Source organism: Kogia breviceps, chromosome 1, assembly GCF_026419965.1.
Source record: "Kogia breviceps isolate mKogBre1 chromosome 1, mKogBre1 haplotype 1, whole genome shotgun sequence".
Classification (NCBI taxonomy): Eukaryota; Metazoa; Chordata; class Mammalia; order Artiodactyla; family Physeteridae; genus Kogia; species Kogia breviceps.
The window spans coordinates 165,572,929-165,600,295 of NC_081310.1; the positions used below are offsets into that span (position 1 = coordinate 165,572,929).

Consider the following 27,367-nt stretch of genomic DNA (forward strand, 5'->3'; position numbering starts at 1 on the left):
CAGTCCTCCCCTCCACCGTCTTACCCTCTCCCTTTCTTTTTCAGCTGGGAGTTGATGGAGGCAACCTGGCCTGCAGGGATGAACCGGCCGGGAGGAAAGATAGCTGGTGCCCTGGAGGGGACTGAGTGGAAGCAGCGCAGTGGGAGATGGTCTTTGATAGGAGGTGGGCAGAGGAAGGGGCCCTCTGCTGGGCGCTGTTAGGTTGGGGGGTGGGAAGATAAGGAAGTAGCTTCTGCTTTCTCAGCGACTTCTGTAGTGGGGTTATCTGCTGAACTTGAGAGCTGGGGAGGAGGTGTGGGGTGGTTTCAGTGAGAGAAAAAGGTATATAGTGAGTGCCTCGAGAGTGGGAAGCAGAGCCAACTAGAGACATGTCGAGTAATATCCGGACCTTCATCAGAGGCCTGGCTCAGTTGTCTGATTTTTCCAGCAGTTCAGCTGCTCCAGGGCAGATGCTGACAAGGTAGAAGAATATAAGGGCCAGAGGGGAGGGAGGAGGAGGAACTGCTGGTGAGAGATAGGATGGAGGGCCAGCTCCACAGAGATCTTCACTGTGGTGGTTACTACTGCACCCTCTCCCTCCCCTCCTCCTCCTGCCACCTTGGAGTCGGAGTCTGGATTCTTCCTCTTACCTCACTTGACCTCCATCCTCCTCCCCTCCCGCTCCCCAACTTCCTTCATCTGTCCTTTAATTTCTCTCTCGAGGCTCTTCACTCTCTCCATCTGTACTGGCTCCTTCCCAAGGTGTTTAAGCATGTTTAACACTCTCCTAATATTAACAAAAGGGGCAGAGGGAGGCTGCCATTAATCCCACACCCCTTCCAGCTACCGGCTCTATTTGGCTTTACAGGCCCAATGTCTCAGAAGTATTGACTGAGTTCTCTACCTCCCATGGCCTCCCCCCGTCAGCTCCCTGCAGTTGGGCTTCCATCACCCCCCCACCCCCGTGGTCACCAGCAACTGCCCTGTTGTTGAATCCAATGGACTTTGCCGTCCCCACCTCACTTGATCACTCATTTGACAGAGCTAACTACTCCCTTCTGGAAACTTATTTTCTGCCCTTGATTTCTTTCTTTTTCTTTTTTTGGGCTGCGTTGGGTCTTAGTTGCGGCCTCGAGGGGGTCTTCCTTGAGGCGTGTGGGATCTTTCGTTGCAGTGTGGGCTCTTCGTTGTGGTGCAGGCTTCTCTAGTTGTGGTGCACTACCCTTGATTTCTGTGCTGCCGCGCCTCCCCTAGGCCACTGTTCTCTAGGGACCTATCCTAGACTTTTTTTCCTCTCCTCACTTTCCACTTTCTCCTTGAGCAATCCATGCAGTCCCCTGGTCCAGGCTGCCTTCTATTTCTCTCTGGCTTTATTGTTCAGTCCTAAATCATCTCCCAAACGTCTTGCCCTCCAGTCTCCTTACTTTAGCCAGAATGGGTGTCCAGTGGTTCTCAACTTAGCCTGCATCAGAATCATGTGGAGGATTGTTAACATGCAGGTACCTGGGTCCCACCTGGAGTTTCTGATTCAGTAGGTCTGAGGTGTGGCCCAATCATTTGCATTTCTAACAAGTACACAGGTATATTAGGTGTATTTTCTAGGGTACCATGACAAAGCATCACAAACTGGGTGGCTTAACAGAACTTTATTGTCTGACAGTTCTGGGGGCCTCATTTAAACTAATTACATCTGCAGTGACTTTATTTCCAAACGAAGAAGTCACATTCTGAGGAATGGGGGTTAGCATTTCAACATATGAATTTGGAGGAGGGGGGACACAATTCAACTCATAATACTGATAACACCAGGTGATGCTGATGCTGCTTCAAAACACTAATCTGATTATATTATTCTTTAAAGCTTTTCAGAGGTTTCCCATTGTTCTCAAGGTAAATCCAAAGTCTTAGTTTGGCACTGAAGACCCAAGCTCATCTCTGTCATTTAGCCTCTTGTCCTTTTACCTCTCAGGCTCACACTGCTCATGGTGCCTCTCTGCCTAGACCCCCCTCACCACACTACTTCTATGGATCCTTTATTGCTCAGCCTATGTGTCACTGAAATTGTCATTAGTGCTCATCACACATACCTGTCTCTTAGGGCCTAGCACAGGGTTTGAAACAGTGTTCCATACATTTTTGTTGCATCAATGTATGAAAACAATCATTTTCAAGCCTCTTTAAAAATATTCAATTTTAATTTTTTTAATTCAAGAGAAATTTTTATTTGGAGTATTATAAAACAAAGTCATAAAATAGGTAAGCAACAAGGATATACTGTATAGCACAGGAAATTATAGCCATTATCTATAATCTATAATGGAGTATAATTTGCCAAAATACTGAATCACTATGCTGTACACCTGAAACTAACATAATATTGTAAATCAAATGTACTTATTTTTTTTAACATCTTTATTTGAGTATAACTGTTTTACAATAGTGTGTTAGTTTCTCCTTTACAACAAAGTGAATCAGTTATACATATACATATGTTCCCATATCTCTTCCCTCTTGCATCACCCGCTCTCCCACCCTCCCTATCCCACCCCTCTAGGTGGTCACAAAGCACTGAGCTGATCTCCCTGTGCTATGCGGCTGCTTCCCACTAGCTATCTAATTTACATTTGGTAGTGTGTATATGTCCCTGCCACTCTCTCACATCGTCACAGCTTACCCTTCCCCCTCCCCATATCCTCAAGTCCATGCTCTAGTAGGTCTGTGTTTTATTCCCGTCCTACCACTAATCTCTTCATGACATTGTTTTTTTCTTAGAGTCCATATATATGTGTTAACATACGGTATTTGTTTTTCTCCTTCTGACTTACTTCACTCTGTATGACAGACTCCAGGATTATCCACCTCATTACAAATAACTCAGTTTCATTTCTTTTTATGGCTGAGTAATATTCCATTGTATGTATGTGCCACATCTTCTTTATCCATTCATCTGTCGATGGACACTTAGGTTGCTTCCATGTCCTGGCTATCGTAAATAGAGCTGCAATAAACATTTTGGTACATGACTCTTTTTGAATTATGGTTTTCTCAGGGTATATGCCTAGTAGTGGGATTGCGGGATCATATGGTAGTTCTATTTGTAGTTTTTTAAGGAACCTCCATACTGTTCTCCATAGTGGCTGTATCAATTTACATTCCCTCCAGCAGTGCAAGAGGGTTCCCTTTTCTCCACACCTTCTCCAGCATTTATTGTTTCTAGAGTTTTTGATGATGGCCAATCTGACCGGTGTGAGGTGATATCTCATTGTAGTTTTGATTTGCATTTCTCTAATGATTAATGATATTGAGCATTCTTTCATGTGTTTGTTGGCAATCTGTATCAAATGTACTTAAATAAAGAAACAAACACGCATTCAGGCGCGGAGCTGTACGGGCACCGCTGGCAGGTCGGACGCGGAGTGGGGTGCAGCTGGATCCCCTCCCCCTTCCCCCTCAGGCGCGAGCCCCACCCTCTCCGCCGGCTAGGCCCACCCAACTGAACTATCCCCTGAGGGCGCGAGCCCGGGACAGCTCGGGGCGCCCCCAGCAGAAGCCCCACCCTGGGCAGTCAGAGCTCCAAGGCTCCCGGGGGCTACGTGACCACTGAGGAGGCAGCAGGCGCCTCCCCGCTAAGGTCAACAGACAGGAGAACGGCCGCGTGAAAAGCAATGGAGACTTCTCCCCCAAAGGTGAAGGGAAGTCCCCCCCCCCGAACGGAACAGAGGAGGCAGCCGGGGCCACTGGCGATGCCATCAAGCCAGCACCCCCTAGCCAGGGCGCTGAGGCCAAGGGGGAGCTTCCCTCCCCAACCCCCGCCAAGGAGACCTCCAAGAAGAAGAAATTCTCTCTGAAGAAGGCTTTCAAATTGAGTGGCCTATCCTTCAAGAGAAATCGGAAGGAGGGAGGGGGTGACTCGTCTGCCTCCTCACCCACAGGGTAAGGGCAGGAGCAGGGGGAGGTCGGTGCCTGCAGCGAGGGAGGCACTGCCCAGGAAGGGAAGGCTGCGGCCACCAGAGAGCCCGGAGCCCCACGCCAAAGGGGCAGAGGCTGGTGCTGCCTGCAAGGGGGGAGACACAGAAGAGGCAGGGCCCCAGGCGCAGAGCATCCAGTCCACTACCTGGGGGCCCTACACCAGCGAGCAAGCAGAATGAGTAGCTGGGTGGGGGCAATTGGGTGATCTCTAAACTGCAAAAACTGTGCTGTCCTTATGAGGTCACTGCCTTGACCTGGTGCCCTGGCTGCCTTCCTGTGCCCAGAAGGGAAGAAGCTGTTGCCCCCTAGCCACGTTTGCTCTCCTCCTCTCCCTCCTGTGCATTCTCCCATTGTTGCAGCAAAAATAGAAATGAAGTTTTCCCTCTCCTTAGAACAAGGAATATAAAGGGAACAGTGAACAGGCTATAGAAGAAACATAACCTGGCCTGAAAGACTTAATCACTCCTAGTTTTTTTTTTAAACTGTTACTAACCTATAGTGTCTGTACCTAGATTTGTACTTCACAAAGCTAAACTTATACTCTTTTTTTTTGCGGTACGCGTGGCTCTCATTGCTGTGGCCTCTCCCGTTGCGAAGCACAGGCTCCGAACACACAGGCTCAGCGACCATGGCTCACGGGCCCAGCCGCTCCGCAGCATGTGGGATGTTCCTGGACCGGGGCACAAACACCGTGTCCTCTGCATCGGCGGGCGGATTCTCAACCAATGTGCCACCAGGGACATCCTTAACCTATGACTCTTTAACACTATGTGAATTACATCCTGCACTGCCTTGTAGCAAATCACCCCCTGTAGCATTTGCATTTCAGAAAAAAGGTCGCAGGCCAACAGCCCCGAGACAAACGGACCCAATTACCGGGCTGCCTGATGCCAGCCGTGACTGTTTTGAAATAACGCAGGAAGAAGAAGAAGGCAAGACCTTCACTATTTTGATCCTTATCATATATGCCAGACTGCGAGCCCCACATATAAAATCTTTTCCGATTCCCGAAGGAGCTGGGGGCACAGTTCTCCAGGCGCCAGCCTGCTGTGTCTTCCCTTCTGCCTGGCAGAAAAATAAAGCCATCTCTCTCTTCCTCCAAAATCTCTGTCTCCGTATTTCTGTTCGGCCTTGGTGCACAGGGAAGCTGATATTTCGGCAACACCATCATCCATCTGCTCTTGCTCTTAAGGCCAGTTGAAGATGGTCCCTTGCAGTTTCCCAAGTTAGGTCAGTGATGTGAAATTCTCCTGCCCCTGGCCCTACCTCCTTCCCTGTCCCCAGCCGCGCAGAAGGCAGTTTGCTGGTTGTCGTCCCCAGTTCTTCTCCAAGTAGGTTATGTTTACTCCCCAAATCCCTGAGCCAGAGGTGGGGGTGCCTACACTCCCAAACTCTGAGTGTCCACCTTCCCCTGCTGTTTGTAGGCTCTTGTGCTGTGCCTACAGTGGCACCTGGGCTGGGGCGGACACTGCCCTTGTCTAGGTTTCTCTAAATGTCTTACTCAAGTTCCAACCTCCAGCTTGTGAATCAACTGTGTCTCTTTTTTGACTTGTAAGCAAGTATTAAGCTTTGCGGTTGGGGGGAGGTCTGTAATGGGAAACAACTTCTTTTCTTCCCTCCCCTCGACATTGTTGTAAATAACTTTTAACGGCCAAACCCCAGATTTGCACTTTTTTTTTTTTTTCTAACTGCTGAGACCATTTTCTTCCCCCTGGTCTTACTGTAACATTTGGAAAAGGAATAAATGTCGTCCCTTAGAGAAAAAAAAACAACAAAAAACCAACAAAATAAAACAGACTGTCTGGTTGGACTCGGCGACTATATTCCTATCTGGCTTCTGCTCCGCCCCCTGGTGGTGGCTTTAGATCGAGCAGGAAAACTAATAAAGGAAGGCTTTTGCCAAAGCGCGAGGTTGGTGACTCTACCTCATTTACATACCCACAATGCATTGCATTCAGGATCTTGCCTACTTTCAAAAGGCTAGATTCTTCTATTTCTTGTGACTTCCGCCCCGCTCGAAGTCAGCACGTTTTCACAGAATATTCTGAAATAATGGTAGAACTCACTCGTTGTTTGCGGGTGAGTAGTTACCATTGGTGTCTTGGGACTTACAGTTAGTCGAGGAGGGTGTGAGAAAACATGAAGGTATACTCTGGTTTCTCTTCAAAACGCATAAATCTTTCGCCTTTTACTAAAGATTTCCGTGGAGAGAAACAATTCCGAGTTTTTTGTCAATTTTTTGAGGCCTTGTTTTTACAAGGCTAATAAGACTGTACAGAAAGAAAAGAACTTTGTGTTGCGGGACGACCCTGAGAAAAGACCCCATCCGCTGAAAAATCGACAACGGTGTTGCGACTCCATTGCAGGGTTTTTTTAGAAGGGGTGTGTCAGGATTTGGTTTCAACCACAGAATTTTTTTTTTTTTTTTTTTTACGGTTCGTTTTGTGTCCACCATTAGGGTTGTTTTTGTTGGTGTTCTCGCGATGACAATCGGTAAAATGTTGTGTTATGTTCTTGTGAGGTTGTCTTCCGGAAGCGGGCCTGGTGTGGACGGTGCAGCTGGTGTTCGTGGAGTCGTGGGGTATTGTGGGAAGACGGAGTTGATCCTGGTTTGAGGAAGGCAGCACCCGTGGGTGGGACGGGGAGGAGAAGAACAAAGCACGGCAGAAACGGACCCCCCGCCCCCGCCCCGCCCGTCCAACCGGCTTTCTTAGCGCGAGCGTCCCCCACAGTTATATGGAATTGAAGAACTTATAGAGCTGGAGAACACACTTTGTTCCTAGGGCTTCGGGTTTATGTTCGCACGTTGGCGACCAGCAGGCATAAACCTGAACTGCTTCTTGTGCCCGGCACGCGGCTTGGCACAGAGCAGTCAGTCGTCCAATAGACGGTTGCTAGCTGTAGACTATCCGCTTAAACTGGCTTTGGTTAGGTCTTGAATTCAAGTTCAGGCTTGGGTATATGTATTTGCAAAGGTTTTTCAAGGCAGTACGTGAGCACCTCTGGCGAGGCCCACCTCTCTGGGACTGTGGTTCTAACTGCTGCACTTCTGTAACTTGGCTCTTTTAAAAACTTCAAAGAAATTGAAGTATAGTTGGTTGATTTTTGTATGCTACATATTTATATATAAACTTTGTGATGAGGTAGTTTAGCCTTAAACGTAGAACTGTTCAAAATAAGAAATCCTAGCAATTCCCTGGCGGCCCAGTGCTTGCGGCTCCACGCTTCCAGTGCCGAGGTCGTGGGTTCTATCCCTCGTTGGGGAACTGAAACGCAGCAGGCCGCGCGGCGCGGCCCCCCAAAAACAAGAGAAGGAAATGCTCAAGATCATCTGTAGTTTCCAGTTTCTAATGTGGATCAAGACAGCAAGTAATTGCTATAAATTTTAACTTTAGAAGTAAGCGTAGGGCTTCCCTGGTGGTGCAGGGGTTAAGAATCCTCCTGCCGCTGCAGGGGACACGGGTTCGAGCGCTGGCCCCGGAAGATCCCACATGCCGCAAAGCAACTAAGGCCAGGCACTGTTTGCTGGTCTCCTTGAAGGACGGTATCAGCAGCGCCACGAGGCCCTGGAGCAGCGCCGGGCACACGTCGTAGTTGACCAGGTCCTTGATCAGCTCGATGGCTGGGGAAGGCAGGGGCGCTGGAGAGGCACGCCGCTCCACTCCCCGCCCTCGCCCTCGCCCTCGCCGGGAAGCAGCACCCCCTGCCCCCCGAACTCTTTATCGACCTTTCTTAGCACCTCTTACTGGCCAGCACTGTGCCAGGCGTGGGGGGAGCTGGGCCGGCGACCCCTCAGTCCTGCCCTTCTGGAGCTCGTGGTTCAAGGGGAGAGGGAGGAGGAGGCCGAGGCGCCCTGGGACTCACAGAACCAGCCAGAACCGGAGGAAGAAGGGTTGGAGGCTCAGAGGCTGAAAAGAGCTGGAGGCCCCACAGAGGTAGGGCCGCCAAAGGGCTTTGAGGAATCTAGAAGGTTTGGTGGAGGAGGGAAGGACCGGGGGTCTTCAAAGGGAGACCGGATGGGGAAAGACAAGGGGTGAGAGGGAGACAGAGCAAGTGGGTGGGGATGTGGAGCAGAAAATGAGAAAGGAGGCAAGGTAGACAGCAGTTGAGAGAAGCTTCCCTTTCTGACGAACCCTTATTGAGGCCTTGTTTGCCTAGGCTCTGTGCTGAGGGCTCTCCGTTCAGCGTCCCAGTGACGCTCCCTGTGACCAACGAGCTTCATTTTGCAATAGCACGATGACTTATCCCTATGGGACATTTGAGGGAATGAGGCACAGGGAGGTAAAGCACTTGCCTAAGGTACCAGAGCTAGGTAGTGGTGGAGGCAAAAGGAGGGAAAGATTCGGTTAGGAAGGAGGAGGGGACTAGAATTTAAAGAGGGCATTTTCTGTAGCTGCTTCGCAGTCATTCATTCCATCCGGCATCGACTCAGCCTTTTGGCAAGTCTGCATAGGACGCCTCTTGTGCCCGGCGAACAGTTTGGTGACAAGTGCTATAAAAGGGGTCAGTGGGCTGTGGGAAAGCCTGGGAAGATGGCAGAGGACTGACTATTTCTGTAAAGGGAAAAGAACCCCAGACAGGCAGAGCTGGAAGGGGGCAGGCAGGTAATGTGGTGTGATAGGACAGCGGGTAAACACAAGTGCTTGCTGCATGGAAGACAGGGCTCAGAAATGAGCTGTCCCCCCAGCTGCAGAGTCAAGTGCTGCTGGCCTCTCCACTTACTTCGAGGGCAAAGTTGTTTCCCTGACTAGCTCATCTGCATACCGGAAGGCAGTGTCGACTACGTGAGAAATATTAACAGTATTATCTGTTTGAAAAACAAAAATTAATGTTTTATTTTCTTTTTAAAAACATTAAAAAAAATCTATTTATTTATTTATGGCTGCGTTGGGTCTTTGTTACTGTGCACGGGCCTTCTCGAGTTGTGGCGAGCAGGGGGGCTAGTCTTTGTTGCGCTGCGCGGGCCTCTCCTTGCGGTGGCTTCTCTTGTTGTGGCGCACCGGCTCTAGGCGCGGGGGCTTCAGTAGTTGTGGCACTCGGGCTCAGTAGTTGTGGCGCACGGGCTTAGTTGCTCGGCGACATGTGGGGTCTTCCCGGATCAGCGCTCGCGCCCGTGTCCCCTGCGTTGGCAGGTGGATTCTTAGCCACAACGCCACCAGGGAAGTCCCACCTTTTATTTTCTTGTCAGGAGCTTTTACCCAGTAAGAACATGTTTAGGGGGTAATTCTCCACAGTGGAAGAAAGGCTTTTGTTGGCAGGTACAAAGGCACCGCCCACGTTGGGGGACCAACGAGTATATGGGAGGATGGGCATGCATGGTGCACACATACACATTTCTCCCCAGTTTAATGACATCTTTTGTGTGTTGTAAAGACTTTCGTGGAGGGAAACACTAGAGAATTGGTAGTGGAATCTTCTGAGGTTTTACTCAAATAAGGGTAAGTATGTGGATTTTCAAAGACAAATGGCTGATGGGTAGAAATATAAAGAGTTTCCTAGTTAAGAAATAGAAGATAACAGCCAACTTGTTGTTTTAGAAAGCAGTTCCAAATTTACGTTGTAGGTTGGGAACTGGGTTCTCTGATTCGCTGCCCCCAGCTGTAAGTGAGGCTCTAGAGAAGTTATATAGCAACCTCACTCGTGAACATAGGTGCAAAAATTCTACACAAAATATTAGCAAATTGAGTCTAGCAGTATGTAAAAGGAATAAGGTGCCATCTAGGAATGCACATAGATCATCTTAATAGAAAGAAAGTTTGAAAAAATGGAATCTCAGTGGGGTAAGAGCTATCTACAAAAACCTATAGCAAAGGTCATACCTAATAGATGAAACATTGGAAACTTTCCCTCTTAGATGAGAAGGCAACCTCCCACACATTCCTCTCCACAAAATCTTTAGTAAAAGGTAAAAGACAAGCGATCTGGGACTTCCCTGGTGGTACAGTGGTTAGGAATCCGCCTGCCAATGCAGGGGACACGGGTTCGAGCCCTGGCCTGGGAAGATCTCACACGTCGCGGAGCAACTAAGCCCGTGCGCCACAGCTGCTGAGCCTGCGTGCCTCAACTACTGAGCCAGCGCTCCACAAGAAGAGAAGCCACTGCAACGAGAAGCCCACGCACCACAACGGAGACCCCACGGCAGCTGAAAAAAAAAAAAAAAAACCAAAAAAAGACAAGTGATGTGAAGAGAGGCCAGAGTACACTTAGCTACATTTGCCACTCTCTCCTTAACTGATTGTCACTCTCCAAGGCTGGTGTCTATTCCTGTGCTATGGGCACTCCTCCAGGAGAATCTGTGACAGGGATTTTTGGAAAAGATGTACTATCTTTTTCTAATGTCTGGAAGAGTTTAAGACTAGAATTTTTTCTTGAATGTTTGATAGAATTCTCTGAAGCTTCTGATCTTACGGAAAACATTAATCACTGATTCATTTTCTTTAATGGTTAGAGGACAGTCTGGGTTTTCTACTTCTCGAGTATGTCTTGGTAAATTATGTTTTCTCACTGTTTTCATCTAAATTTTCAAACAGATTGCAAGAAGTTTTCAGTATGTCATTTAAAAAATCATTTTAATGAAAGTACCATCTATAATGATGTCTCCTTTTATAGTCTTCATATTGATTATATGGGTTTTCTCTTTTTGCATCAGTTCCCTTTGCCCCCAAGTCCCATGGAAGTTAACACAGATGAATGCCTGGTTATGCAATGGATTTTATTACAAAGAGGGACCCTGATTTCAGAGAACCTGAATGTTATATAGCAGTCAGTAAGTATGCCTGCCCTTTCCTCTAAAGGGGACACTATCTTTCTTTTCCTTTCTTTTTTTAAATGTATGGACTTTATCATTTATTTATTTATTCACTTACTTACTTATTTATGGCTGCATTGGGTCTTTGTTGCTGCACGCGGGGTTTCTCTAGTTATGGCGAGCAAGGTCTACTCTTCTTTGCGGTGCGCGGGCTTCTCATCGTGGTGGCTTCTCTTGTTGCGGAGCACGGGCTCTAGGCGCGCGGGCTTCAGTAGTTGTGGCTCACAGGCTTTACAGCGCAGGCTCAGCAGTTGTGGCACACAGGTTTAGTTGCTCCGTGGTGTGTGGGATCTTCCCGGACCGGGGATCAAACGTGAGTCCCCTGCATTGGCAGGCAGATTCTTAAGCACTGCGCCACCAGGGAAGTCCCGAAACTATCTTTATTTTCCAAAGCTGTTTGCTAAACAAACATCCTTGAAAAGATAGTCTGGAACAAAGAACAGTAAGTATTTCATTTACAAGGTATGCAGAAACGTGAAAGACCTGTAGAGAATTGTCTCCTAGGATTATTTTTCTTTTGCTAGAAGTAATCCTTTAGCAGACACAGTGGCTCTGTTCCTGAATTTAGGGGGAAAGCATTCAGTCTTTCGTTATTAAGTATAATGTTAGCTGTAGATTTTCTTTTTTTGTAGATGCTTTTTATCAAGATGGGGAAGTTGTTCTCTCACTCTTTCCGTTTTTCTCCCCCCCCTCCACCCAAGGCGTGCCGCATGGCTTGTGGGATCGTAGTTCCCCAACCAGGAATTGAACCCGGGCCCTTGGCAGTGAAAGTGTGGAGTCCCAACCACTGAAGCGCCAGGGAATTCCTGGGGAAGCTCTTCTCTAGTCCTATTTTTCTGAGAATTTTACATTACGAATGAGTTGTGAATTTTGTCACATGCATTTTCTGCAATGATTGATATACAATAATGTGATTTTCCTTCTTTAGTCTGTTAATTTGGTAGATAAAACTGGTTGACTTTGGGGTATTGAACCAGCTTTGCATTCCTGGAATGAACCCCAGTTGGTGTCAGCCTGTTCTTCCCAATCACAGAATCAAAGAGTTACTCTCCCACGAGGAAGATCCTCAAGGATGTCTGGTGCCACCCCTTCCAGTGCTTGGTACTCTGGGGACAGGCCTCTGGGACAGCCCCTTTCCTCTGTGGGCCAAGCTGCTTCAGAAACAGCTGGCCACTGCTTCGGCACTTTCTCTTTCATCCAGGTGTCCTGGGGTAGCCCTCATAATCCCAACTACACCCTACCCCAACCTCTTATTGCTCAGATATGGTTCTAATTTGGAATCACAGAGCCAGCAACCCTGTGGAGGGAAAGGGACCAGGACACTGAGCCTCCCCGTCTTCACCCAAACGCTCTCCCACCTGGATAAAAATGCAGCCTGGGATGCCTCTGGCCACTTGGCAGCTATAGCCTGGTGCCTGCAATCCACAAGTCTTTCTCACCTGTTCTTTTATTGTTTGGTTGTGAAACCTTTTCTTCCCTTTTCTTGAATTAGTGCTGCTTGGTTTTGGGGTCTGAGTGGTTGGCTCCTCCTCATATCTGACTATAGCGGCCTGGTCAGCTGCAGCGCAGCTCTCAGTAGTCGCTGGGCTCTTCCCAGGCACAAGCTGGTGGCACCTTAGTGCCAGGATGCCCTGGAAAAAATGCCAACCTGTGCCTCAGATAGCTTTTCCTGCAGCAAGAAGTGGCTAGGTGAACATTCAGGGTAAAAATGAATGGATGAGGATATTTTAATGAAATTTCCCTGACCACCAATGGCATTCTCTGCCCACATGGGACCAAGCTCTCCAGGAGACAACTACCTGGTTCTGCCTCTTCACTTTGCACTAAATGCTTGAGCCTTCACTGATTATGTATCTGCTTCTTGATTATGTATGGGGATCCTTGGCAAAATGAAAATTTATTCACTGAATCACTTTTTTTTGTTTGTTTGTTTTCTGGCCGGGCCACTCGGCTTGTGGGATCTTAGTTCCCCGACCAGGGATCGAACCTGGGCTGCGGCAGTGAAAGCACCGAGTCCTAACTGCTGGACCGCCAGGGAATTCCCCGCTGAATCACTCATGCATTTACTTTTATTTTTGGCTGCGTTGGGTCTTTGTTGCTGTGCGCGGGCTTTTCTCTGGTTGCGGTGAGCGGGGGCTACTCTTCGTTGAAGTGCGCGGGCTTCTCACTGGGTGGCTTCTCTTGTTGCAGAGCACGGGCTGTAGGCGCACGGGCTTCAGGAGTTGTGGCACTCGGGCTCAGTAGTTGTGGCACATGGGCTGAGTCGCTCCTTGGCATGTGGGATCTTCCCGGGCCAAGGCTCGAACCCGTGTCCCCTGCATTGGCAGGTGGATTCTTTCTTTCTTTCTTTATTTATTTATTTAGTGATATGCGGGCCTCTCACTGTTGTGGCCTCTCCCGTTGCGAAGCACAGGCTCCAGACGCGCAGGCTCAGCGGCCATGGCTCACGGGCCCACCCGCTCCGCGGCACGTGGGATCTTCCCGGACTGGGGCACGAACCCGTGTCCCCTGCATTGGCAGGCGGACTCCCAACCACTGCGCCACCAGGGAAGCCCTGGCAGGTGGATTCTTAACCACTGTGCCACCAGGGACATCCCGAACCTATGACTCTTTAACATTATGTGAATTACATCCTCCACTGCCTTGTAGCAAATCACCCCCTGTAGCATCTGCATTTCAGAAAAAAGGTCGCAGGCCAACAGCCCCGAGACAAACGGACCCAATTACCGGGCTGCCTGATGCCAGCCGTGACTGTTTTGAAATAACGCAGGAAGAAGAAGAAGGCAAGACCTTCACTATTTTGATCCTTATCATATATGCCAGACTGCGAGCCCCACATATAAAATCTTTTCCGATTCCCGAAGGAGCTGGGGGCACAGTTCTCCAGGCACCAGCCTGCTGTGTCTTCCCTTCTGCCTGGCAGAAAAATAAAGCCATCTCTCTCTTCCTCCAAAATCTCTGTCTCCGTATTTCTGTTCGGCCTTGGTGCACAGGGAAGCTGATATTTCGGCAACACCATCATCCATCTGCTCTTGCTCTTAAGGCCAGTTGAAGATGGTCCCTTGCAGTTTCCCAAGTTAGGTCAGTGATGTGAAATTCTCCTGCCCCTGGCCCTACCTCCTTCCCTGTCCCCAGCCGCGCAGAAGGCAGTTTGCTGGTTGTCGTCCCCAGTTCTTCTCCAAGTAGGTTATGTTTACTCCCCAAATCCCTGAGCCAGAGGTGGGGGTGCCTACACTCCCAAACCCTGAGTGTCCACCTTCCCCTGCTGTTTGTAGGCTCTTGTGCTGTGCCTACAGTGGCACCTGGGCTGGGGCGGACACTGCCCTTGTCTAGGTTTCTCTAAATGTCTTACTCAAGTTCCAACCTCCAGCTTGTGAATCAACTGTGTCTCTTTTTTGACTTGTAAGCAAGTGTTAAGCTTTGGGGTTGGGGGGAGGTCTGTAATGGGAAACAACTTCTTTTCTTCCCTCCCCCCCACATTGTTGTAAATAACTTTTAACGGCCAAACCCCAGATTTGCACTTTTTTTTTTTTTTCTAACTGCTGAGACCATTTTCTTCCCCCTGGTCTTACTGTAACATTTGGAAAAGGAATAAATGTCGTCCCTTAGAGAAAAAAAACAACAAAAAACCAACAAAATAAAACAGACTGTCTGGTTGGACTCGGCGACTATATTCCTATCTGGCTTCTGCTCCGCCCCCTGGTGGTGGCTCTAGACCGAGCAGGAAAACTAATAAAGGAAGGCATTTGCTGAAGCGCGAGGTTGGTGACTCTGCTTCATTTACATACCCACAATGCACTGTATTCGGGATCTTGCCTACTTTCAAAAGGCTAGATTCTTCTATTTCTTTTGACTCCCGGCCCCGCTGGAAGTCAGGATATTTTCACAGAATTTTCTGAAATAATGGCAGAACTCACTGGTTGTTTGCGGGTAAGTAGTTACCATTGGTGTGTTGGGACTTACAGTTAGCCGAGGAGGGTGTGAGAGGGTGTGACGCCATACTCTGGTTTCTCTTCAAAACGCATAAATCTTTCGCCTTTTACTAAAGATTTCCGTGGAGAGAAACAATTCCGAGTTTCTCGTCAATTTTTTGAAGCCTTGTTTTCACAAGGCTGATAAGCAGGTGTCAAAAGCAGAGTGTTTTGTGCTTCGCTGTGTCTCTCTCTACGGGCTAGTATTGCACGCGTTTGAGGGGGCGGCAACGCTGTCTTGACTCGCTTGCAGATCGTTTTTGCGAGGGTGTGTCCGCGTTTGGCTTTCTCCCCAGGGTTTTTTTTCGGGTTTGTTTTGTTTCCACTTTGATAGTTGTTTTTGTTGGTGTGCTCGCGATGAAGAGCGTTACGTCCGTGAAGTTTCGGAACCCGCGTAAGCGCTCGTCTGTGGAGGCCGAGTGTCGTGTCGTGTTCCTGTGAGGTTGTCTTCAGGAAGCGGGCCTGGTGTGGATGGTGCTGCTGGTGTTTGTGGAGTCGTGTGGTATTGTGGGGAGAGGGAATTGATCCTGGTTTGAGGGAGGCAGCACCCGTGGGTGGGACGGGGAGGAGAAGAACAAGGCACGGCAGAAGCGGACCCCCTCTCCGCCCGTCCGTCCGTCCGTCCGTCCGTCCAACCGGCTTCCTTAGCGCGAGCGTCCCCCACAGTGATATGGAACTGAAGTACTCATAGAGCTGGAGAACACACTTTGTTCCTAGGGCTTCGGGTTTATGTTCGCACGTTGGCGACCAGCAGGCATAAACTTTAACTGCTTCTTGTGCCCGGCACGCGGCCTGGCACAGAGCAGTCAGTCGTCCAATAGACGGTTGCTAGCTGTAGACTATCCGCTTAAGCTGGCTTTGGTTAGGTCTTGAATTCAAGTTCAGGCTTGGGTATATATGTGTTTGCAAAGGTTTTTCAAGGCAGTACGTGAGCACCTCCGGCGAGGCCCACCTCTCTGGGACTGTGGTTCTAACTGCTGCACTTGTGTAACTTGGCTTTTTTAAAAACTTCAAAGAAATTGAAGTATAGTTGGTTGATTTTTGTATGCTACATATTTATATATAAACTTGGTGATGAGGTAGTTTAGCCTTAAACGTAGAACTGTTCAAAATAAGAAACCCTAGCAATTCCCTGGCGGCCCAGTGCTTGCGGCTCCACGCTTCCAGTGCCGAGGTCGTGGGTTCTATCCCTCGTTGGGGAACTGAAACGCAGCAGGCCGCGCGGCTCGGCCCCCCCAAAACAAGAGAAGGAAATGCTCAAGATCATCTGTAGTTTCCAGTTTCTAATGTGGATCAAGACAGCAAGTAATTGCTATAAATTTTAACTTTAGAAGTAAGCGTAGGGCTTCCCTGGTGGTGCAGGGGTTAAGAATCCGCCTGCCGCTGCAGGGGACACGGCTTCGAGCGCTGGTCCCGGAAGATCCCACATGCCGCGGAGCAACTAAGGCCAGGCACCACAACTGCTGAGCCTGTACTCTAGAGCCCGCGTGCCACAGCTACTGAGCCTGAGTGCCACAAGCACTGAAGCCCGCGCGCCTAGAGCCCGTGCTCGGCAACAAGAGAAGCCACCGCAGTGAGAAGCCCGCGCACCGCCACGAAGAGCAGCCCCCGCTCCACGCAACTAGAGAAAGCCCGCGCGCAGCAACGAAGACCCGACCCAGCCCCAAATGAATATAATACATAAATTAGACAGACACAAAAAGCTTATACTCCATGACAATCAAATGCAATATACAAACCTTAACTGGATCCTGAACAAAACCCCCTAACACACCAAGAAAAGGAAGGCAGGAAGAAAGCAGAGGTACACTTTTGGTACCTTTGTGGAAATTGTAATATGTACTCTATTTCACGTGACATTATTGAATTGATAATTGTATTTGTTTTCTTGCTGCTGTAACAAGTTATCACACGCTTGGTGACTTAAAACAACCCAAATGTATTGTCTTACAGTTCTGGAGGTCAGGAGTCTAGAATTAAGGTGTTGACAGGGCTGCATTCCTTTCTAGAGGCTTCAAGGGAGAATCTGTTCCCTTGCCTTCAGAAAGCTGCCTTCATTCCTTGGCCTGTGACCCCTTCCTTGCACTCCAAATCTCTTGCTTCTGTCGTGTCATCTCCTAACTAACTCTGGATCCTCCTGCCGTGTAAAGACCCTCGTAATTACCTGGGGCCCAGCTAGATAATCCAGGAGAGTCCCGCCATCTCAAGATCCCTAATCACACCTGCAAAATCCCTTTTACCATGTGAAGTAACATATCTACAGGTTCCTGGGATTAGGATGTGGATGTATTTGGAGGCTATGACTCACACTACCACAATAATGATATAGTAATTATGTAGGAGAACGGCCTTATTCTTAGTAGACACGTAATGTGAAATATTGAGTAGTGAAATGTCGTGACATCTGAAACTTTCAAATAGCCCAGTAAACAGAGAGAGAAAGAAAATGTGTCATAGGTACTCATTCTTTCAACTTTTTGTAGTTTTGAACTTTTGGAAATAAAAAGTTGGGGGAAAGTAAATGTGTAGTGATAAATTTCATGTAACGTATGTTTGTTTTGGATATTTGTATTATACTTAAGATTTCATTCTTATTTATTTATTTTGAAGAATATTTATTTAATTGGCTGAGTCAGGTCTTAACTGCGGTACGTATGATCTTTAGCTACGGCATGAGAACGCTTAGTTGCAGCATGCGGGATCTAGGTCCCTGACCAGGGATCGAACCTGGGCCCCCTGCATTGGGAGCGTGGAGTCTTAGCCACTGGACCACCAGGGAAGTCCCTTCAGATTTCATTTTTTAAAAGTTCCATTGTTATTAAACTATTATCATCTCAGACCAGTGGTTTAGAGATTTTTGGATTTTCCAGTTAGTAAAATTTCCAAAATATTTCTGGGGTAGTGATGTTTTGAGTCATGATTCTACAAAAAGGCCATTCCAAGACTAAAAACAGTAAGAGTGACTTGACACCGAAGGACAGGACACGTCTTTAAAACAGGAAATGCATTTAGCTTTATGGAAAACATACCGATATTTCGTTAACTTTTCTCTCCTCCCTCCGCCCAAATAGAGGAAAGCTGAGGCTCAAAATCCCAGTTTGGGGTAAGTTAGGCTGCCTTTGACCAACAAGATCAGGGCCGGTGATGCCCTCTTGTGGCACCCTGGAGAATTACTGCCATCTGACTTCATGTCCTCTGACTTTGAGGGACAGTTCCCTCACAGTGACTCGGTCATTCATTCATATGTGCCAGGCATTGTTCTCAGCATTTGGGATATATCGGTAATGAAAACAAATATCCCTGCCCTGCTGGAGCTTACATTCAGGTGGGGAGACAGACAATAAATAAATAACACATAAATAAGTGCTATGGAAAAAACAGCAGTGGCAGAGGGGTCGGGGGTCAGAGTATAGGGGTTGGCAGTGTGGGATGCGACTTAAAAAAGGGTAACCCTCCCTGAGAAGATAACTTTGATTTAAAAAAAAATTGTTTATTTTTTTGGTTGCACCGGGTCTTAGTTGCGGCAGGCGGGCTCCTTAGTTGTGGCTCGCCAGGTCCCTAGTTGTGGCATGCACGTGGGATCTAGTTCCCTGACCAGGGATCGAACCCTGGCCCCCTGTATTGGGAGCACGGAGTCTTGTCCACTGCACCACCAGTGCAGTCCTGAGAAGATACCTTTTGTGTAAAGAGTTGAAAGGAGGTCAAGGTGTTAGCCACGCAGACACCTGGGGTGAGAGTTCTAGGAAAAGAACCTCTCTCAAGTGCTCAGCAGAAAAGTCTGCACAAAAGCCCTAAAGCAGGAGCTTGTTTTGTCAACTTCAAGGACCACACAGCCAGTGTGTCTGGAGCCCAGTGAAGAAGAGAGAGAGAAGTAGGAGAGAGTTCGGAAGTCATGGGAGACTAGATCACCCTGGAGTCCATAACAGTCAGGGCTTGGGCTTTACTCGGTGAAATGGAGAGCCCTGCAAGGTTCTGAGCAGAGTGACAGAATGTGAAGTTTACAAGGACCGCTCTGGCTGCTGTGTTGACAAAGAGAATGGGGCAGAAAGCAGAGTCACCTAGAGGAGAGATGATGGTGGCTTGGACCCGAGTATTAGCAATGGAGGTAGTGAGACATAGTTGGATTCTGGATTTATTTGGAAGGTAGAGTCAACAGACAGAATGGATCCAGAGGTTAAAGAGAGACATCAGGGAGAACACCACGATTTTGTGCTGAGTGGCAGGAAGGATGAGTTGCCATCAGTTGAGTTGGGGAAGATGGCACAGGACTGGGAGTTCAGTTTTGGACACTGATGAAATACAAATCCATATTCTAAAGCAAGTCAAGGAAAATTTGAACATAAAAAATTTCCTCTGCCCTTTGGCCTCCTCTCCTCCCTCTACTGTGCATTGCGTATCTGCATCATGCATCGACCAACCTCCCCATCGGCAGAAATACCCGCGCAACTGTGAAGAGCAACATTCTCCTCTAGTACCAACGGGATAACTCCTTAGGAGATAACCTTCCTTCTTGATCTTGTAAGGGGCCATGATGACCCGTGACCCATTACTTGCTTTGTCGGAGTCGATCTGGATCGTGTGAACGTCACCGTGTACGTCACTTAACGTACAAGGCCCTGGATAACTGTGCTTTGACCTCTCACGGGCAGAACAGTTCTTGGAGGAGCTTTCTGAGAGGCTGTTCCCGGCTTATACGCCGCAATTTGGCTCGAATAAAATTTTCCATTGCTTTCTTAGATCGACTGATTAAATTTTTCGTGGACAACACAATGAGGTAGAAATGTTTAGCTGGAACTAGAAATGTGGGAGTCGTTGCACAGAAGTGGTATTTAAAGCAATGGAATCACCAGGGTGTAAACGTAGGGAAGAGGCTCCAGGTCAGAGTCCTGCCTCACTCCACCTTGAAGGAAGCTGGGTTGAAGAGGAGGAATCAGCGGAAGAGAATGAAAGGAAGCAACCGGAGAGGCAGGAGGAAAACCAGGTGGGTGTGGTGTCCTGGAGGGGAGAGCGCAGGGGCCAGCAGGGAGCTGAGGTAAGGCCCGCTCCTCAGGCTGTGCCCTTGAATCTTCTACGACGTTGGTGGTCCTTCCGCTCAGACCAGCGTTTTTCCTTGGTGAGCAGAGGCACCCCGACCCATCATCATAACTCTCACTCGATCTCCCTCTGCCCTCCACACACGGACACCAGATAGATAGCGAGACTGTTTGTTTATTGAACCCTTCCCAGCCAGCTCTCCTTTTCCCCTTCTGGCGGGCAGAACCCCAGCCTCCCACCAAGGGCCAAGAGGAGTCAACCGGAGCTTGGCCCCGGCTCCTTCCTTCTGCCAGGCTTCCCTGCCACACAGCCTTGGCCTCCTGGCTTGCCTTGGAGGCTCTGTTACTCCTTTTCTTCCACAGCCTCCTTCTGGAAGTGTGTGATGTAGGCCACCTGACCCTGATTACAGTGTCCAAAGTAAGAGCTCATGGTGCTGTCGAAGAGGCCACTGAGATACAGCTCTGGGGACAGGGAGATGAGCCTGAGTCTGGGTGCCGCCGCACCTCTGCTCCAGGCCCCCTCACACCCCACTCACCTTTGGTGACATTGACTTTGTTGGCCGCCAAGATGTCCGCCTGAATGCTATCTATTTTCCCGTACAAGTCCTCGGCGTTGCTCTGAGGACAGGAGCAAGGGGAACTGGGCTGGATGCCAGGGCAGGCAGCCTGGACTTGGAGTTGGGCGTGGGCAGATGGAGGTTGCAGGCTGCGGTCAGGCTCTAGGCCTGACTGGAAGGGCAGGAAAGGGGACCTTGGAAGGGTGCCAGGTGGAGAAGCCCAAGCCAGGGCAGTCCCTCCCGCCGCCGGCCCCGAGGCCGATGTGTGTGTGGGGTGTACAAGGGGAGGGGTCGTGCGCTGGGGTGCGCACGGGGGGACTGTGCTGTCCCGCGGGGTGCGGCGGGGCGGGAGCACTTACACGGAAGAGCTTGTAGAGTTCCTCCCCCATGGCCCTGCGCACGTGCTCCTCCACCGCTGGGAATAACTGCACAAAGTACTGCGTGGGCGGGCGAGGGGGCGTGACTGCCGTGCCCACGCGCTGGGCCCGCCGCGCGGCCACGCCGCCCGCCGCCCGGCCGCCCGGCGCACCTCTAGCGTGAGGCTGGCCTGCCGCTGGCTGTTGCTGTGGTCCATGTTGCCCATGGCGGCCATGAGGCTGTGCACCACGCGCAGGGGCAGCATCTCCTCGGCCAGGCTCGTGTTGCCTCGCGCCAGGATCCTGGGCGGGGGGTGGCGTGGGGGAGGTGGGGGTGGGATTCGGGCTGCGGTGGCCCCGTGGGACCCTCCGGCGGCCGGAGCGCTCTTGGGGGCCCGCGGGCAGCGCCGGGCCTGGCTTGCCGCATCCGCCCACCACCTGCCGCCCGCTTACCCGATGGCCTTGGCGGCCGCGGCCTGCTGCAAGAACAACGGCAGGTGGGCGGCGAGCTGCAGAACCGAAGAGTCTGGAGGAGGGAGCGGCCGTGAGGCTGGAGGACCCCTCGCCCTCGTCTTCCACCCTGCCCCGTCGGGGTCCACCACCCCGATCCCAGCGGGTCCCTACCGCTGACGATCTGGGACTGCTGTTTGCTGGTCTCCTTGAAGGACGGTATCAGCAGCGCCACGAGGCCCTTGAGCAGCGCCGGGCACACGTCGTAGTTGACCAGGTCCTTGATCAGCTCGATGGCTGGGGAAGGCAGGGGCGCTGGAGAGGCACGCCGCTCCACTCCCCGCCCTCGCCCTCGCCCTCGCCGGGAAGCAGCACCCCCTGCCCCCCGAACTCTTTATCGACCTTTCTTAGCACCTCTTACTGGCCAGCACTGTGCCAGGCGTGGGGGGAGCTGGGCCGGCGACCCCTCAGTCCTGCCCTTCTGGAGCTCGTGGTTCAAGGGGAGAGGGAGGAGGAGGCCGAGGCGCCCTGGGACTCACAGAACCAGCCAGAGCCGGAGGAAGAAGGGTTGGAGGCTCAGAGGCTGAAAAGAGCTGGAGACCCCACAGAGGTAGGGCCGCCAAAGGGCTTTGAGGAATCTAGAAGGTTTGGTGGAGGAGGGAAGGACCGGGGGTCTTCAAAGGGAGACCGGATGGGGAAAGACAAGGGGTGAGAGGGAGACAGAGCAAGTGGGTGGGGATGTGGAGCAGAAAATGAGAAAGGAGGCAAGGTAGACAGCAGTTGAGAGAAGCTTCCCTTTCTGACGAACCCTTATTGAGGCCTTGTTTGCCTAGGCTCTGTGCTGAGGGCTCTCCGTTCAGCGTCCCAGTGACGCTCCCTGTGACCAACGAGCTTCATTTTGCAATAGCACGATGACTTATCCCTATGGGACATTTGAGGGAATGAGGCACAGGGAGGTAAAGCACTTGCCTAAGGTACCAGAGCTAGGTAGTGGTGGAGGCAAAAGGAGGGAAAGATTCGGTTAGGAAGGAGGAGGGGACTAGAATTTAAAGAGGGCATTTTCTGTAGCTGCTTCGCAGTCATTCATTCCATCCGGCATCGACTCAGCCTTTTGGCAAGTCTGCATAGGACGCCTCTTGTGCCCGGCGAACAGTTTGGTGACAAGTGCTATAAAAGGGGTCAGTGGGCTGTGGGAGAGCCTGGGAAGATGGCAGAGGACTGACTATTTCTGTAAAGGGAAAAGAACCCCAGACAGGCAGAGCTGGAAGGGGGCAGGCAGGTAATGTGGTGTGATAGGACAGCGGGTAAACACAAGTGCTTGCTGCATGGAAGACAGGGCTCAGAAATGAGCTGTCCCCCCAGCTGCAGAGTCAAGTGCTGCTGGCCTCTCCACTTACTTCGAGGGCAAAGTTGTTTCCCTGACTAGCTCATCTGCATACCGGAAGGCAGTGTCGACTACGTGAGAAATATTAACAGTATTATCTGTTTGAAAAACAAAAATTAATGTTTTATTTTCTTTTTAAAAACATTAAAAAAAATCTATTTATTTATTTATGGCTGCGTTGGGTCTTTGTTACTGTGCACGGGCCTTCTCGAGTTGTGGCGAGCAGGGGGGCTAGTCTTTGTTGCGCTGCGCGGGCCTCTCCTTGCGGTGGCTTCTCTTGTTGTGGCGCACCGGCTCTAGGCGCGGGGGCTTCAGTAGTTGTGGCACTCGGGCTCAGTAGTTGTGGCGCACGGGCTTAGTTGCTCGGCGACATGTGGGGTCTTCCCGGATCAGCGCTCGCGCCCGTGTCCCCTGCGTTGGCAGGTGGATTCTTAGCCACTACGCCACCAGGGAAGTCCCACCTTTTATTTTCTTGTCAGGAGCTTTTACCCAGTAAGAACATGTTTAGGGGGTAATTCTCCACAGTGGAAGAAAGGCTTTTGTTGGCAGGTACAAAGGCACCGCCCACGTTGGGGGACCAACGAGTATATGGGAGGATGGGCATGCATGGTGCACACATACACATTTCTCCCCAGTTTAATGACATCTTTTGTGTGTTGTAAAGACTTTCGTGGAGGGAAACACTTGAGAATTGGTAGTGGACTCTTTTGAGGTTTTACTCAAATAAGGGTAAGTATGTGGGTTTTCAAAGACAAATGGCTGATGGGTAGAAATATCAAGAGTTTCCTAGTTAAGAAATAGAAGATAACAGCCAACTTGTTGTTTTAGAAAGCAGTTCCAAATTTAAGTTGTAGGTTGGGAACTGGGTTCTCTGATTCGCTGCCCCCAGCTGTAAGTGAGGCTCTAGAGGAGTTATATAGCAACCTTACTCGTGAACATAGGTGCAAAAATTCTACACAAAATATTAGCAAATTGAGTCTAGCAGTATGTAAAAGGAATAATGTGCCATCTAGGAATGCACATATATCATCTTAATAGAAAGAAAGTTTGAAAAAATGGAATCTCAGTGGGGTAAGAGCTATCTACAAAAAAACTATAGCAAAGGTCATACCTAATAGATGAAACATTGGAAACTTTCCCTCTTAGATGAGAAGGCAACCTCCCACACATTCCTCTCCACAAAATCTTTAGTAAAAGGTAAAAGACAAGCGATCTGGGACTTCCCTGGTGGCAAGTGGTTAGGAATCCGCCTGCCAATGCAGGGGACACGGGTTCGAGCCCTGGCCTGGGAAGATCTCACACGTCGTGGAGCAACTAAGCCCGTGCGCCACAGCTGCTGAGCCTGCGTGCCTCAACTACTGAGCCAGCGCTCCACAAGAAGAGAAGCCACTGCAACGAGAAGCCCACGCACCACAACGGAGACCCAACGGCAGCTGAAAAAAACAAAAAAACAAAAAAAGACAAGTGATGTGAAGAGAGGCCAGAGTACACTTAGCTACATTTGCCACTCTCTCCTTAACTGATTGTCACTCTCCAAGGCTGGTGTCTATTCCTGTGCTATGGGCACTCCTCCAGGAGAATCTGTGAATGGGATTTTTGGAAAAGATATACTATCTTTTTCTAATGTCTGGAAGAGTTTAAGACTAGAATTTTTTCTTGAATGTTTGATAGAATTCTCTGAAGCTTCTGATCTTACGGAAAACATTAATCACTGATTCATTTTCTTTAATGGTTAGAGGACAGTCTGGGTTTTCTACTTCTCGAGTATGTCTTGGTAAATTATGTTTTCTCACTGTTTTCATCTAAATTTTCAAACAGATTGCAAGAAGTTTTCAGTATGTCATTTAAAAAATCATTTTAATGAAAGTACCATCTATAATGATGTCTCCTTTTATAGTCTTCATATTGATTATATGGGTTTTCTCTTTTTGCATCAGTTCCCTTTGCCCCCAAGTCCCATGGAAGTAACACAGATGAATGCCTGGTTATGCAATGGATTTTATTACAAAGAGGGACCCTGATTTCAGAGAACCTGAATGTTATATAGCAGTCAGTAAGTATGCCTGCCCTTTGCTCTAAAGGGGACACTATCTTTCTTTTCCTTTCTTTTTTTAAATGTATGGACTTTATCATTTATTTATTTATTCACTTACTTACTTATTTATGGCTGCATTGGGTCTTTGTTGCTGCACGCGGGGTTTCTCTAGTTACGGCGAGCAAGGTCTACTCTTCTTTGCGGTGCGCGGGCTTCTCATCGTGGTGGCTTCTCTTGTTGCGGAGCACGGGCTCTAGGCGCGCGGGCTTCAGTAGTTTTGGCACGCAGGCTTTACAGCGCAGGCTCAGCAGTTGTGGCACACAGGTTTAGTTGCTCCGTGGTGTGTGGGATCTTCCCGGAGCGGGGATCAAACGTGAGTCCCCTGCATTGGCAGGCAGATTCTTAAGCACTGCGCCACCAGGGAAGTCCCGAAACTATCTTTATTTTCCAAAGCTGTTTGCTAAACAAACATCCTTGAAAAGGTAGTCTGGAACAAAGAACAGTAAGTATTTCATTTACAAGGTATGCAGAAACGTGAAAGACCTGTAGAGAATTGTCTCCTAGGATTATTTTTCTTTTGCTAGAAGTAATCCTTTAGCAGACACAGTGGCTCTGTTCCTGAATTTAGGGGGAAAGCATTCAGTCTTTCGTTATTAAGTATAATGTTAGCTGTAGATTTTCTTTTTTTGTAGATGCTTTTTATCAAGATGGGGAAGTTGTTCTCTCACTCTTTCCGTTTTTCTCCCCCCCCTCCACCCAAGGCGTGCCGCATGGCTTGTGGGATCGTAGTTCCCCAACCAGGAATTGAACCGGGCCCTTGGCAGTGAAAGTGTGGAGTCCCAACCACTGAAGCGCCAGCGAATTCCTGGGGAAGCTCTTCTCTAGTCCTATTTTTCTGAGAATTTTACATTACGAATGAGTTGTGAATTTTGTCACATGCATTTTCTGCAATGATTGATATACAATAATGTGATTTTCCTTCTTTAGTCTGTTAATTTGGTACATTAAACTAGTTGACTTTGGGGTATTGAACCAGCTTTGCATTCCTGGAATGAACCCCAGTTGGTGTCAGCCTGTTCTTCCCAATCACAGAATCAAAGAGTTACTCTCCCATGAGGAAGATCCTCAAGGATGTCTGGTGCCACCCCTTCCAGTGCTTGGTACTCTGGGGACAGGCCTCTGGGACAGCCCCTTTCCTCTGTGGGCCAAGCTGCTTCAGAAACAGCTGGCCACTGCTTCGGCACTTTCTCTTTCATCCAGGTGTCCTGGGGTAGCCCTCATAATCCCAACTACACCCTACCCCAACCTCTTATTGCTCAGATATGGTTCTAATTTGGAATCACAGAGCCAGCAACCCTGTGGAGGGAAAGGGACCAGGACACTGAGCCTCCCCGTCTTCACCCAAACGCTCTCCCACCTGGATAAAAATGCAGCCTGGGATGCCTCTGGCCACTTGGCAGCTATAGCCTGGTGCCTGCAATCCACAAGTCTTTCTCACCTGTTCTTTTATTGTTTGGTTGTGAAACCTTTTCTTCCCTTTTCTTGAATTAGTGCTGCTTGGTTTTGGGGTCTGAGTGGTTGGCTCCTCCTCATATCTGACTATAGCGGCCTGGTCAGCTGCAGCGCAGCTCTCAGTAGTCGCTGGGCTCTTCCCAGGCACAAGCTGGTGGCACCTTAGTGCCAGGATGCCCTGGAAAAAATGCCAACCTGTGCCTCAGATAGCTTTTCCTGCAGCAAGAAGTGGCTAGGTGAACATTCAGGGTAAAAATGAATGGATGAGGATATTTTAATGAAATTTCCCTGACCACCAATGGCATTCTCTGCCCACATGGGACCAAGCTCTCCAGGAGACAACTACCTGGTTCTGCCTCTTCACTTTGCACTAAATGCTTGAGCCTTCACTGATTATGTATCTGCTTCTTGATTATGTATGGGGATCCTTGGCAAAATGAAGATTTATTCACTGAATCACTTTTTTTTGTTTGTTTGTTTTCTGGCCGGGCCACTCGGCTTGTGGGATCTTAGTCCCCGACCAGGGATCGAACCTGGGCTGCGGCAGTGAAAGCACCGAGTCCTAACTGCTGGACCGCCAGGGAATTCCCCGCTGAATCACTCATGCATTTACTTTTATTTTTGGCTGCGTTGGGTCTTTGTTGCTGTGCGCGGGCTTTTCTCTGGTTGCGGTGAGCGGGGGCTACTCTTCGTTGAAGTGCGCGGGCTTCTCACTGGGTGGCTTCTCTTGTTGCAGAGCACGGGCTGTAGGCGCACGGGCTTCAGGAGTTGTGGCACTCGGGCTCAGTAGTTGTGGCACATGGGCTGAGTCGCTCCTTGGCATGTGGGATCTTCCCGGGCCAGGGCTCGAACCCGTGTCCCCTGCATTGGCAGGTGGATTCTTTATTTATTTATTTATTTATTTATTTAGTGATATGCGGGCCTCTCACTGTTGTGGCCTCTCCCGTTGCGAAGCACAGGCTCCAGACGCGCAGGCTCAGCGGCCATGGCTCACGGGCCCACCCGCTCCGCGGCACGTGGGATCTTCCCGGACTGGGGCACGAACCCGTGTCCCCTGCATCGGCAGGCGGACTCCCAACCACTGCGCCACCAGGGAAGCCCTGGCAGGTGGATTCTTAACCACTGTGCCACCAGGGACATCCCGAACCTATGACTCTTTAACACTATGTGAATTACATCCTCCACTGCCTTGTAGCAAATCACCCCCTGTAGCATCTGCATTTCAGAAAAAAGGTCGCAGGCCAACAGCCCCGAGACAAACCGACCCAATTACCGGGCTGCCTGATGCCAGCCGTGACTGTTTTGAAATAACG

At 49.6% G+C, this 27,367-nt stretch overlaps 2 protein-coding genes, 2 non-coding genes and 1 pseudogene across 4 annotated transcripts in view; 3 read left to right on the plus strand and 2 right to left on the minus strand.

The window, feature by feature from the left end:
• RPS8 (ribosomal protein S8) overlaps window positions 1-27,367 on the minus strand; it is a 396,253-nt gene that overhangs the window by 46,149 nt on the left and 322,737 nt on the right. The window lies entirely within an intron of this gene.
• LOC131765744 (MARCKS-related protein-like) lies at window positions 369-4,131 on the plus strand (annotated as a pseudogene).
• On the plus strand, window positions 6,096-6,211 carry LOC131747335 (U5 spliceosomal RNA). Its single transcript, XR_009332868.1, has one exon. It is a non-coding gene; the product is annotated as a U5 spliceosomal RNA (small nuclear RNA).
• Window positions 6,742-27,367, minus strand: part of LOC131765823 (uncharacterized) — a 40,223-nt gene continuing 19,597 nt past the window's right edge. Inside the window, exons 7-13 of the mRNA XM_067020492.1 lie at window positions 21,298-21,420; window positions 21,127-21,199; window positions 20,847-20,976; window positions 20,677-20,754; window positions 20,297-20,378; window positions 7,468-7,570; window positions 6,742-6,805 (exon numbers count right to left, since the gene is read on the minus strand). Coding sequence (XP_066876593.1) covers window positions 6,742-6,805; window positions 7,468-7,570; window positions 20,297-20,378; window positions 20,677-20,754; window positions 20,847-20,976; window positions 21,127-21,199; window positions 21,298-21,420 — 653 coding nt within the window. The remainder of the gene's footprint in view (window positions 6,806-7,467; window positions 7,571-20,296; window positions 20,379-20,676; window positions 20,755-20,846; window positions 20,977-21,126; window positions 21,200-21,297; window positions 21,421-27,367) is intronic.
• LOC131747339 (U5 spliceosomal RNA) lies at window positions 14,755-14,870 on the plus strand. The gene has a single exon (XR_009332869.1). It is a non-coding gene; the product is annotated as a U5 spliceosomal RNA (small nuclear RNA).